Source organism: Podarcis tiliguerta (genome assembly GCF_965153285.1).
Source record: "Podarcis tiliguerta genome assembly, chromosome: 10".
Lineage (NCBI taxonomy): Eukaryota > Metazoa > Chordata > Lepidosauria > Squamata > Lacertidae > Podarcis > Podarcis tiliguerta.
Window position 1 is genome coordinate 33,635,800 of NC_139543.1, and position 12,361 is coordinate 33,648,160.

Consider the following 12,361-nt stretch of genomic DNA (forward strand, 5'->3'; position numbering starts at 1 on the left):
GATAAAGAATATACATTTTTAATATAAGCCAGTGGTGAGTTTCTATCCAACAATTGAATTATTCATGTAAATTTATTTACTTGCAATTACTGGATAATGACATATGCTCAAATTAAATTTTGATTTGCAATTTTTCTTTTGTAAAATATTAAGATACTGTATGAAATACTCACCTTGTATTCCATTCAAGCACCTCAAAAGGGGGAAATTAATCTTTCGCTTCACAGGGATGAATTCGGAATGTGCATTGCTAATATTTTTACATAATGGGACAATCTGTAGGTAGTAAACAGTTTGTTGTCTTCCTAATTGCCTATTGTCTTTCTAATTACCTATTGGTAGGTCGGTGGTTCGAATCCCCCCAACAGGGGTGAGCTTCTGTTGTTCGGTCCCAGCTCCTGCCCACCTAGCAGTTCAAAAGCACATCAAGTGCAAGTAGATAAATAGGTACCGCTCCGGCGGAAACAGTGTTTCTGTGCACTGCAGCTTAGTCATGCTGGCAACATGACTCAGAAGCTGTCTGCAGACAAACGCCGGCTCCCTCGGCCTATAGAGTGAGGTGAACATGTAACCCCAGAGTCATCTGTGACTGGACCTAACGGTCAGGGGTAGCTTTACCTTTATGGTCAGATTCAATAAGGTTGCTGCATCTAATCTCTTCCAGCCATAGTCCTAATCCCTTGAACAACTATAACAATCTTCTATATTTATACTACAACTATTAAGTTCTTTTTTTAAAAGAAATAAACTGGGTCCCAAAAGAATATTAAACCTTCAATCTAGATTCCAAATTCCTTCATATTTCTCTCAAAGTTTTAGACACATGGCACCCTCAGCTCTCACTAGTGAACTTAGTAGGAAAGAGCTGTGATGAACACAGTACTCCTGTCTCTCATAACAGGTACTTAACTGTTTTGTGAGTCTCAACCCTATTTGCCTTTTAAAATTTCCATTGGGTGCATTGGACTTGCCTTTCTTTTTTATATTGTTTTAGTTTCTTGCTTTAGTTACAGCCCTTTCTGAACTTTTCACACACATCTTTTATTCAGTACTTGTAAGATTTGTAGCTTTAATATTGCATATGCCACAATTCTCGTAATATTTGCTTTGCTCACAGCAGTTTAATCACAGAATTCAGTGAGATTACAGAGGATGGATTGGCCGATCCCAGGATAGAGATGCACACACTAGGTACATTGTAGGACTGATTTATTTTTTTAAATGGAGCATATTTGTTGTTTTGTTGTTTATGTTGACACAGTGACTATCCTGCCTTATGTAAAACCCAACAATATAGACAAGTATTACTAAGAAGTACTAAGGTAAAGGTAAAGGTACCCCTGCCCGTACGGGCCAGTCTTGACAGACTCTAGGGTTGTGCGCCCATCTCACTCAAAGAGGCCATGGGCCAGCGCTGTCCGAAGACACTTCCGGGTCACGTGGCCAGCATGACAAGCTGCATCTGGCGAGCCAGCGCAGCACACGGAACGCCATTTACCTTCCCGCTGGTAAGCGGTCCCTATTTATCTACTTGCACCCGTTGGCAGGCGCTGGGACCGAACAGCGGGAGCGCACCCCGCTGCGGGGATTCGAACTGCCGACCTTTCGATCGGCAAGCCCTAGGCACTGAGGCTTTAACCCACAGCGCCACCCGCATCCCAACTAAGAAGTACTAGTAGGAAGTAAAACTGTACTGTATACTACATTAACCCTAAAATTTGCTCCTTTAGTAAACATTGATTTCAGAGACCCATTCTAGCTAGCTCTGATTGAAACAGTATGGAGAGCTTAGAAGCTGGATAAAGTCTATTCGAACTTCTGCAACTGCAAAATTTAAATTATTTTCATCTGCTTGTAAGTTTGAATAAAATGTGTTTAGTGCTGCTGGGGTCTGAGTTCAAAGAATAATTGTGGTTTGCCAAGGCAAAAGAGAAGGTAATTAAAGCAGTGTTTATGTACACAATGAAAGCTTCAAAATGGTTAAACTTTGAAGTGTTTTTTTTTTATTACTGAGTGGAAATGAAAGTGAAAAATAACCCCAATAATTTATTACCCAGTGTCATGCTGGATCTTCTAACAGCATTTATGTAGCACATTTCAAGCGTTCAGTGTAGTTCTTATACATTATCTTGGTGATCTTTGCAAGATACTGTTAGGGAAGGTGACTGTGGTTTTCCTCATATTGCTAATGAGGCCTGAGAGCAAAAAGGATTAGTGGTTTGCTTTTGATGAAATAGTGAATTCTTGGCTGGGGTGGGATTTGAACTGAGTTCTACCTGTTAAGCTGCACTAGTTTGTTTTATTCAGCAAATGCAGATGTAATAACACCATGGACATGTGTAAGTCCTTATACTGTTATACATGACTTCACACTCAAGAATCTAGAAACAGTTAACAAATTGTTCAAAAAGGATTAATTAATCTGCTTTTTCTTGCCCCTCCTATTGTTGTGTCAGCAACCTGCTGCAAAAGAACCTCCTGTGGTATTCGGTAACCATATGTGCAATAAAGGGCAATTTTGTTTTTTAATAAATTGACGCTTAACACAGGAAATATGTTTACAGAAGTGTCCAAACTTCTTCACAGAGCTTTCTTTTTATTGCAACCACCTCTGCAAATAGCAATGATGCCGTTAATTACTGTGCAGAAGTATTTCTTCATATAAATGAAGATATTCATAGCAAGTTCAGTTTTGATTTTTTTTATATAAAAAAATACCAGTTTTGTGCTTATACAATTATCTCCAGTAAACATCATTTAACATTCTATCAAATGACACTTCAGACTTTGCAGGCAGCAGGGTAATTTTGAATTCTGCATATTTACTTCAGTGAAGTTAGTCCAGATTTATATGAAAGTGTCGATAAAATATAGACCAATATGTTTAGTTTAATGTGTTAGCTATTATATTATTTACATTTTGTTGGTCTTAGCAAAACATACTTGGGAGAGATGTTTTCACCCTTGCCCTGACAGATGATAGTTGTCCTTTGGATGCTGTTTCACATCCTACATGAAGAACTACTTTGATAAATGTTTGTTTTTCATTGCAGTAACTTGGTGTGTTCTTTCCAGCATAAAATATAGCCTTCTATACTTTTGGCATGCAGTTTACTCTGAGTTTTTGTGGATGGAGTGAATAGCCCAAGTGTTTAAAGGAGCTTCTGGTGGATGGGGGTGGGATTCTATAATTAAAATATTATTTTTCAGAAGTCATTTGTTCCTTCATCATTTCCCTATGAAATAGCTATGCTTCACAAATATGTAAGTTGATAAACCAGTGGTAGATAAGCCTAGAATAAACCTGGAACTTCATGAAAAATCGTGTCCTCTTCACGGAGGGCACGTGTTGCAGTGAAATCACTAAAACTGACCTTACCATTTGTGTGGGTGGGATTGTTTGGATAGCCACCACAACCCGATTGGGTCCCTCAGTTGCTGGGGTAATTCTGGCCAATGGGGTTGAGAGAATTTGCAGCTGGGGGACCTATTTATACAGCTGCACGTTGCGTCGAGCTTCCTCTTAGCGCTTTGTGCACCGGTTCACCCGCCCACCTTCCCTATATTTAGGGTCTTGCTATGACCTTGCTGTGCTGTTGTGGGTTATCTGCGTTTGGGGCAGGGGCCCAGTAGAAATTTCCCCATTTGGCTGATTGGCTGGTGCCACTTGGGTTTCGTCTCCTGTGTAGCAAATTGTCACAACTTTGTAAGGTTTGGAGGTTAGGCATTGGTTCAAGGTGTGGTGAGGGGAGGTTGACACACCTGCCCCTCCCAATGTGCAATAGGGTATTCTTTTAAAGGAATCCAGGCACTTGCCATGCTCTTGTCTGATCCCCTTCCAGGGGTTAGGGCCACGCCACAGCACCTAGGAGCATTTTGGGGTGAGGTTACGTCTGTGGTAGGACCAATGCTCCCCCAGTCTGTTTACCCTTACTGACTTCTGCCGGTGTCCAGTTGTCAGTGCTGCCCTGCCAGAGGTGTAGGTGCAGCTAGTTGAATCAATGCCTAAGCGAACCACTCACATTCAGTAATCAATAAAGTTGTGGCCAAAATTATGCCAGTAACCTTAAACTAATATTGGTGTCAACTGTGTCTTTCTTTGGGAGGTCTTGGGGGTCTTCACACGCAAACCATTGTTAATGAAACAGGTTTCCCAGATTAACATGAAGGAATTCAAGAGATAATGGTGGTGGTGGTGATAATCATATAATATTACTGAAGTATTATTGTCATTATTTAATTTAGTTTAAATAATAACACATACAAAGCTCGCTCACAAAACTTAGTAAATAATATCTTCTGATATCACACCTTATCCCATACTTTTTACAACCCATTTTTTCCATTTTGCTCTTGACACATTGTCATTGAATCATCTGTTCACCCACGACTTTGTACACACGCTGCAGTATTGTCCATTGTTGCTTATTTTTGTGTACAGAATCAGTTTTATGGTAAGTAGGTGGGTTGCTGATTTGTCAGTGTGCCATTCTGGATCAAGCCTTTATGAATTGTTTTTAAGCACCAAAGTGGACAATGAAAGCTTTTATAGCAGCTGACCAATTAACAGTAATCATTCTTGTTAAACTTTACTAAAGAACTGGAGTATGTGATGAATGCAAAGTATTCATTTCTCTCCCCCCCCTCCCTTTGCTGCATTCAAGTCCATCTTGCAAAATAGCCTTTAACTGCTTTGCTATTTCATGTTCATTTTGCAGATTGAGAATGTTGATGTCTGCCTTAACTTTCTGGCAGCCAGAGGAGTAAATGTCCAAGGTCTTTCTGCAGAAGGTAAGAAAAAGCCATCATCATCATCATCAGAGATAGTGAATTACCTTCTGGAAAGGTACTTCTTCAAACTTGATTTGCAGTATATTATTTTGGAAAAGATATTACCGTATTTTTTGCTCTATAAGACTCACTTTTTCCCTCCTAAAAAGTAAGGGGAAATGTGTGTGCGTCTTATGGAGCGAATGCCGGCTGCGCAGCTATCCCAGAAGCCAGAACGGCAGGAGGGATCACTGCACAGCAAAAGCAGAATCTTTTTTTCCTTGTTTTCCTCCTCCAAAAACTAGGTGCATCTTATGCTCTGGTGTGTCTTATAGAGTGAAAAATACGGCAGTTGTCTTATGAAATACAGTTTTGGTTTGACATAATTCTTGGCATAAATTAAAACACTTAAAAAAACCCATTTCCTATGGGAAATATTTATTTAAATTAGCACTTTCCTCTTGAATATCTTTACCTCCATTTCTTCCTCTTCCTAAAGATTCATAGCTAGAAATATGCTTTCTAGCATATGTGACTTACTGTACTGTATAGTGCAGACAACTGAAGTCAGGAGCAAACCTCATTTTAGCAAAACTCATCAGAATTTGCCAGATCAGAAATTGCAAGCATTTGCTTCAGAATCTTCTCAAGTTGTGGAGTTTGTTATTTACTTGGAATATCAGCCATTGTCTGATACTGTCAGTAAAACTACATAGATTTAGAATTACTATTTTTAAGATTGGAAGTTAAAACACTTTTTGTGTGTGCAGGCTTACGTGCTGCACTTAATGACATAACATTATACTGAATCTTCCCGACTAATTCTAAAGTAGCATCATGTTCAGTGGCTCTTAAAAACTGAGAAATGGTGAGTAGTGTACACATAACCAAGTCAGAAAAATGATAGAATTGTAGAGTTGAAAGACATTTTTTCCCCCCATAGATGACTAAACTGATAAATTTTGAATTATACTTTCTCTTTTATAGGAAACATAAGATGTAGTTGTTAGAACTATCTTAATAGTTCCCATCTCTTGAGAAGATTTAAGTAATTAGTTTTTTGACATATATCTGAGCAATGTTGAAAAGATCAAATGGATGAAATGTTTTTCTCTCTCAACTGTATTCAAAAGAAAACAGATTCTGTTAACTTCAGTGGGAAACATATATTTTTTTTTTTTTAGTATAATAGGTCCCTCTCATTCACATCAGAGAATATAGATTTGGTTGATGTTCCTGGAAGGGGATCATACTTTTTGAAAGCCAGAAGTCACCGGAACTGAGTTCTGGCACCTCTTTTGTGCATTCTGTCACTTACTGGTTGCATTCCAACACCTTTGTGGCATTGTGGTGCTGTTCCACGGCATGGCACTTGGGACTGTGTTTTGGAGGTGGTGGGTGGCATGGTGATTGGAGCGACGTGGCCGTCAGTGGCGTAAGGTGGCAGTTCATGTTATTTTGCCTTGGCGATGGGGCAAACTCAACAACTTTGGTTCCAGCACCTCTTTTTCTAGAAAAAAAACACCTGTATGTACCGTATCTTCCCAGTGTTCCAAGTCTGTGTACTGAGCAAAGGTGATATACTGGTGTGAAATAGGGTGCAAATATTTAGAAACTTCCCAAATGTATTTCTCCATTTTGAAATATAAATATATACAATTATTCAAATTGCAAACTATTTAACTGCAGTTTATGTCCCCAGTTTGTTTCTCTTTATGCTGCAGATGCAAAATATAAATATCTGAAATTTCCCCCAAAGTTGTTCTTATTAATAAATTAATATAATAATTGCTCAGTTTTATAAATGTTGTATTTTACAACATGAAGGTCTGTATTTTGTATTAAAAGTCACACTTCACAAATTCCGCACCACAAATTCAGCTTGAGTAGGCCTATATATGGTCAGTATCAAAAGAACAGCTACAGTATGTGAGTTTTCCATATTTGAAGGTAGTATTTGAGATCAGATAGGATCAAGCCCAGCCCAAAATGTTTTGCTGCCTGAGGAACAAAGGACAAGATGGCACCCATTCTGTTCCATGTACAGAAAGTGACTAGGCTGGCTGTTGAATCTTACTTCAACATTGGCAATGGGGAAGTGAACATAACAGGCTAGTTTAGGGGGTTCACAACATGTGTAACACACACAGCTCTGTCTTCTAAGAGAGGGAAATGGCAAGCGAGCTCAGGAATAATGTCTGGCACCCTGCTGCTGCCCCCCAGCATCTGCTTCCTGTAGGTGTATGGAATTGCCTTATTCAGCCTAATAGTAGGATTGGTTCTGGGAAGGAAATTTGCAGGATTTCTGTATATTCAATATGCTAGTATTGCTTTTGGTATTTAATTCTGTGGTTTTTATCCAATGCTTTTATCCAATCCCATGCAACAGACTTGTGCAATGAAACTTTCACCTACACAGCAGGTTTGGGGGCATGTCAGGAGAGGAGGGGAGATGAGAGGAAGCAAAAGTCCAATTGCATGAGAAGAACACCACTTACGCAGTATTGGATACAATCCTGTGTATTTTGTACACAACAATTCATGACGCTGCTCTCACCTGATCAATCCTCTTATGTTTCCTAAAAGAGTCTGGCATTAATAAATGTTCTTAGAAGAACATCCAGTAACCAGGATGTTAAGCAATCAATGATGCTAGTCTGTTTGGAAATACTTAAAAAGCAATGGCTAACCTTTCATAGAATGATATAATTTATTAGGGTTTTATCTAATTCTGTAATTAAACCCCCCCCCCAAAAAAAACAGAAAAGCTCCAAAACCTATATGATACAGGATTGTGTTTCTCATTTATTCTGCCTTTTAAAAAAAGTAATAGATTTTCCTGTCACAGCTGGATTTTTAAAGTCCGTTGTTTGATAGTAGCTTCCTTGTAATCATAGCCTTAGGCTATGCACACATGCTTGAGAGGGAAGCCATGTTGGAGAGAACAGGATTTACTTGCCAGGAAACATGTTAAGAGTATATTTACAATTGCCTTTATTGTAAGCGAAGTGTATGTGTGTTAAATGTTTTCCATCCATTTCAAAAATAAAAATACCGTATTTTTCGCCCCATAGGACGCACTTTTCCCCCTCCAAAAATGAAGGGGAAATCTGGGTGCGTCCTATGGAGCGAATGCAGGCTTTCGCTGAAGCTTGGAGAGCGAGACGGGTCGGTGCGCACCGACCCCTCTCACTCTCCAGGCTTCAGGAAGACATCCGCAGCCTAGGCAGCCCTGCGGAAATTCCCACAGGGCTGTCTAGGCTGCGGATAGCAGTCTGCTTCCTGGAGCGCCGGGCGCGCTGAAAGCAGAGTCGGCCATGACTGGACCTAATGGTCAGGGGTCCCTTTTGCACATTAATGCATAGCATGCAGCTACATGCCATGGTTTTCTCTTATTAGCTGAGAACTGCAGCTAATGAATCTTGTTCTCTGGTGCTCCTTAACGACACTTCATATTATGGAAGGGTCAGCTTCATACCTGTCTCCGAGTATAGGAAAGCATTTATGCTTGCTCATTTTAATGTGCTGTTTGCTGTGCTGTTAAGTGGATAATTCAACAAGATTCTGGTTAACAAATGGTTGGCGTTTCTGTGGAGCTGAAGCAATAGAGTCTGTTGTTCACGTTCTTTTGCGTAGGAACCTGCATAACAAGTATAGAGAGAGGCTGGTTCTCCCTCTATAAAGCACATTTTCAGGGAATTTTGAAAGCCACATTGCTGAGAAGTGTGCAAAAAGATTGTATATTGGCTGTTTGGGGGAGATATTTTGATGTATTCATTTTAAAGCTTTATTTAGCTGTATGTTTCATTTTAACTAGCTGTATGTTTTTTGGGGACGTGGGTGGCGCTGTGGGTTAAAGCCTCAGTGCCTAGGGCTTGCCGATCGAAAGGTCGGCGGTTCGAATCCCCGCGGCGGGGTGCGTTCCCGCTGTTCGGTCCCAGCGCCTGCCAACCTAGCAGTTCGAAAGCACCCTTGGGTGCAAATAGATAAATAGGGACCGCTTACTAGCGGGAAGGTAAACGGCGTTTCCGTGTGCGGCTCTGGCTCGCCAGAGCAGCGATGTCATGCTGGCCACGTGACCCGGAAGTGTCTCCGGACAGCGCTGGCCCTTGGCCTCTTTGAGTGAGATGGGCGCACAACCCTAGAGTCTGTCAAGACTGGCCCGTACGGGCAGGGGTACCTTTACCTTTTATGTTTTATTTTTGTAATTTTTTTGAGTAATTTGTGTAATTTTATTGGTCTGCGGTCATAATAAAAGCCACAACTTTCATTGCCAGCGGAGGAGGCCAAATTGTTGTATGGATTGCATTGTGTAGGGAGGGAAGTTTATCCCTAGTCTGTTGAGCTATTCTCCCCTACCTACCCCAGATTAGCTCCCTGTGTAGCTACGAGGCTTAGGAAAACAAGATCTGATTCATACCATTGGGAACTTTTTTCTAAGTCGTGTAGTTGCCTGGACGATGATTGTCAGGGAGGTCACGCCTGGGAAGGGGAAGAAGAGAGAACCCCCCCCCCCTTCACTGCACATTACAATCCCAATAATGATCTGCCCCACATTAAAGGAAAACAAGGAGGCACAGGACCTTGCTGTGTTTCAAGTATAACATGTAGTTTGATTCATACTAATGTTTAAAACACTATATTATACAGTTTGGGCAGTATAAGAAAATGGAGGCAGCTGCCTTGTAATGCATTTTTCATGTAAGTCTGTTTTTTATCCATTTTTGCAAACCGCTTGAAATGTGGATGCTAATTATACTAATTGCAGAAAGTTTACTTTCTGCACTTTTTTCCACACCCCTTTTTTTCTTTGACCACTTTATTTACAAATGAAATTCTTCTAATAACATATTAATCATAAAAAATAAGAGGTTCATAATGTGGTTTCATACACACATTTATTAGGGAAGCAGAACTGGTAACCTTCATAAATTTCAGAATGGGAGCACAGGTGGGGAAAGAAGGCTTCAGATTATCAAACAGATTAACAGCAGCTGCTTCTGTAGCAAAGGCTAATTTATAAAAGGAGAGAGACAGGGTTTCACCTCTAGAACTCAGCTTGCTTGCTATGCCTTTGGGTGCAAAAGTTGGCTGTGGAGGGGCAAGTTGAGCTGGGTGCTCATGTGTGGAGATAGGGAGACAGAGCTAAGGTTGAACAGCCAAGCCCAGCTCCTCTTTGTGTAAGTGCTGGATGAGAGCATATAGGGTTGTGATGAAGCCAGATATTGACTCTCCTTGCTCTTGCTTGCAGGAGTCAAATAGGGGTCCCTCAAAAACTGTATCATGGTGGAATAGGAAGTGCTTACCTAGCTCATCTTGGACTGGTGCAAACCATTTCAGACATATAGAAGAACCTTTGGAATCTGCTTATCCAAAGCGTCCAGTCTTCAGACTGATGGAGATCAAATTCTGCTGGAGTGAAACTTGGAAACAGACTTGAGTGGTGGGCTGACTATGTCTACAATTCCAGTGAGTTATAGGTGGATCAGACTCACCTTTACAGATTCTTGTTCCAGACGTCAGCTCTCCTCTGCCCCTTTCTGAAGTAGTAAGCTGTCTGTAGCTGCAGCAGTTGGGCCTTCTTGCAGGCGCTCTCAGTTCCAGAGAGTCAGGACACCATGTGAAGAGTGATAAAACATAGCTAGCTTTACTAGCTATACTTGCAACCTCTAACCTCTAAATGAGGACCTGCATTTGGTAACTTCCTACAATGCATTGTCTGTTGGTCTGCTGTTGAAGAGGATGTGGAAACTTCAAAGCATGCAGAGCAGAAGTCTAATTCTTATATTTTCTTAATTTTTTCAGAAATAAGGAATGGAAATTTGAAAGCCATTTTAGGGCTGTTTTTCAGTTTGTCTCGTTATAAACAGCAGCAACACCAACAGCAACAGTACTATCAGTCTTTGGTAGAGCTACAGCAGCACGTCTCTCATTCTCCACCTCCTGCTGATATTGGCCAGCCCAAAACACAGCAAGATATGCAGTCCAGGTAGGTCAGATAAAATATGCAATTAAAGTGCTTCCATGTTGTAATGGTTTTCAAGGTCTCCTGAATGGGAAATAATTGTTTAGAAACCAATTCTAAATATTTGTCTACTTGGAATTAAACCTAAATTCAATTTGACTGGGGAGTAAGTGTGCATTGCAGCCTTAGGTTGCATTCACACAGTTACTTTAACTTCTCTGTTGTTCCCAATGACAGTGGCATGAATGACATGGCGTGACGAGTTGGGTAAATTTATAAACAAATATATTACACATTGAGGGGATCAACCTGTGAAATGTGAAATGAGATACAGAGTAAAGACATAAGAATATGGATTCTTCTAACTCTGGTGTGTTGCAATGTTTGTTGTGAAAACATTACAGGGATAAGGCCTATTCTTCCCCTTCCTAGAGTTATTTTTACTACACAGAATAGCATGACTATGGCATAAATAGTGTAATACGGAAGTACTCTGGGCTGTCACTACACCATATAATTGAACATGATCTTCTCTGGGAGGGCAAGAAAGCACCCAGTTCTTAAAACACAACAGAGATTACTTTTCTGAATAATATGCACTGTTTGTTTATATTCTTATAAATGGAGTAATACACTCCAAATATGCATTTATCTTTTAGTTTACTGAACATGGTTCGTAGAAGGTATAATAAATGGTAACTGGAAGTCTACTGACCTAGGCTTGTAAAGTACTCTGTTATATCACTGTTAGTGCTGTCAAGAAAATTCAGATCTGGATTATCAACAGGGGATAGTCAACAGGATTTTATTTATACAGTGAAACATATTTCTCTAAATCATTCTGTAAGAATAGTAACACAACACACAGATGATTAGACTTTGGTAAGCATGAATAAAGAATACACTTCATAACACTTATTTTAATATAATTCATGGTTAGAACAAATCTGCACATTTTGTGATATATATTTAATTGAATACATGTTGCTTTTTGTAAATATTTCACTCATCTTCTTTTCAGTGCTTTTGAAGAGTAAGGAGTTGAATTAAAAAGCGTTTCTCACTCGTTCGTTTTTTTCTGCTTTAGCTATTGAAATGCAATCTACAGTGGGATAGTTGGCAACACGTGTGCACTGTTTTCCCAATGAAGCTTAAAATCATTAGGAAAAGTGCTTTGCGGCTCATGACACTATAATATTGCAATAACTGTAGTGATTGGCTTGCAAATGAATCATTTCCCAAAAATTAAATTGTTTTCGTTCATCCTAACATTTGCAGATAGTTTGTCTTAATTTGCGCTTGAATGTGCATGTATAGTATTCATAGTGGACACTATATTGCTGAAAATAGTTGTATTTGGTATATTACAATTAGAGTTACATTGTTTGGGATGTATTCCCTGCCCCCCACCCAAAAAAAAGATAAAAGGAACATTGAGATTCCTTATGTTACTTTGAATACCTTTCATCAGGTAGAATCATTTAATGTAATGGATGTGAGGGCGATCTGGCTGCGACATCTGTCACCCCATTGATCGCCAGGGTTGATTTGGCTGATCTGGCTGGCTAGGCGAGTGTCCCCTTCCTCCCTCACTGCTCCATGTGCATCCCTCCCAAAGCTGCGCGC

The 12,361-nt window shown here is 40.0% G+C and overlaps 1 protein-coding gene across 8 annotated transcripts in view; it reads left to right on the forward strand.

The window, feature by feature from the left end:
• NAV3 (neuron navigator 3) overlaps window positions 1-12,361 on the forward strand; it is a 441,074-nt gene that overhangs the window by 282,017 nt on the left and 146,696 nt on the right. For all 8 annotated transcript variants that reach the window (XM_083400914.1, XM_083400916.1, XM_083400917.1 and 5 more), the window contains 2 exons: window positions 4,719-4,791; window positions 10,576-10,759. In XM_083400914.1, coding sequence (XP_083257040.1) covers window positions 4,719-4,791; window positions 10,576-10,759 — 257 coding nt within the window. The remainder of the gene's footprint in view (window positions 1-4,718; window positions 4,792-10,575; window positions 10,760-12,361) is intronic.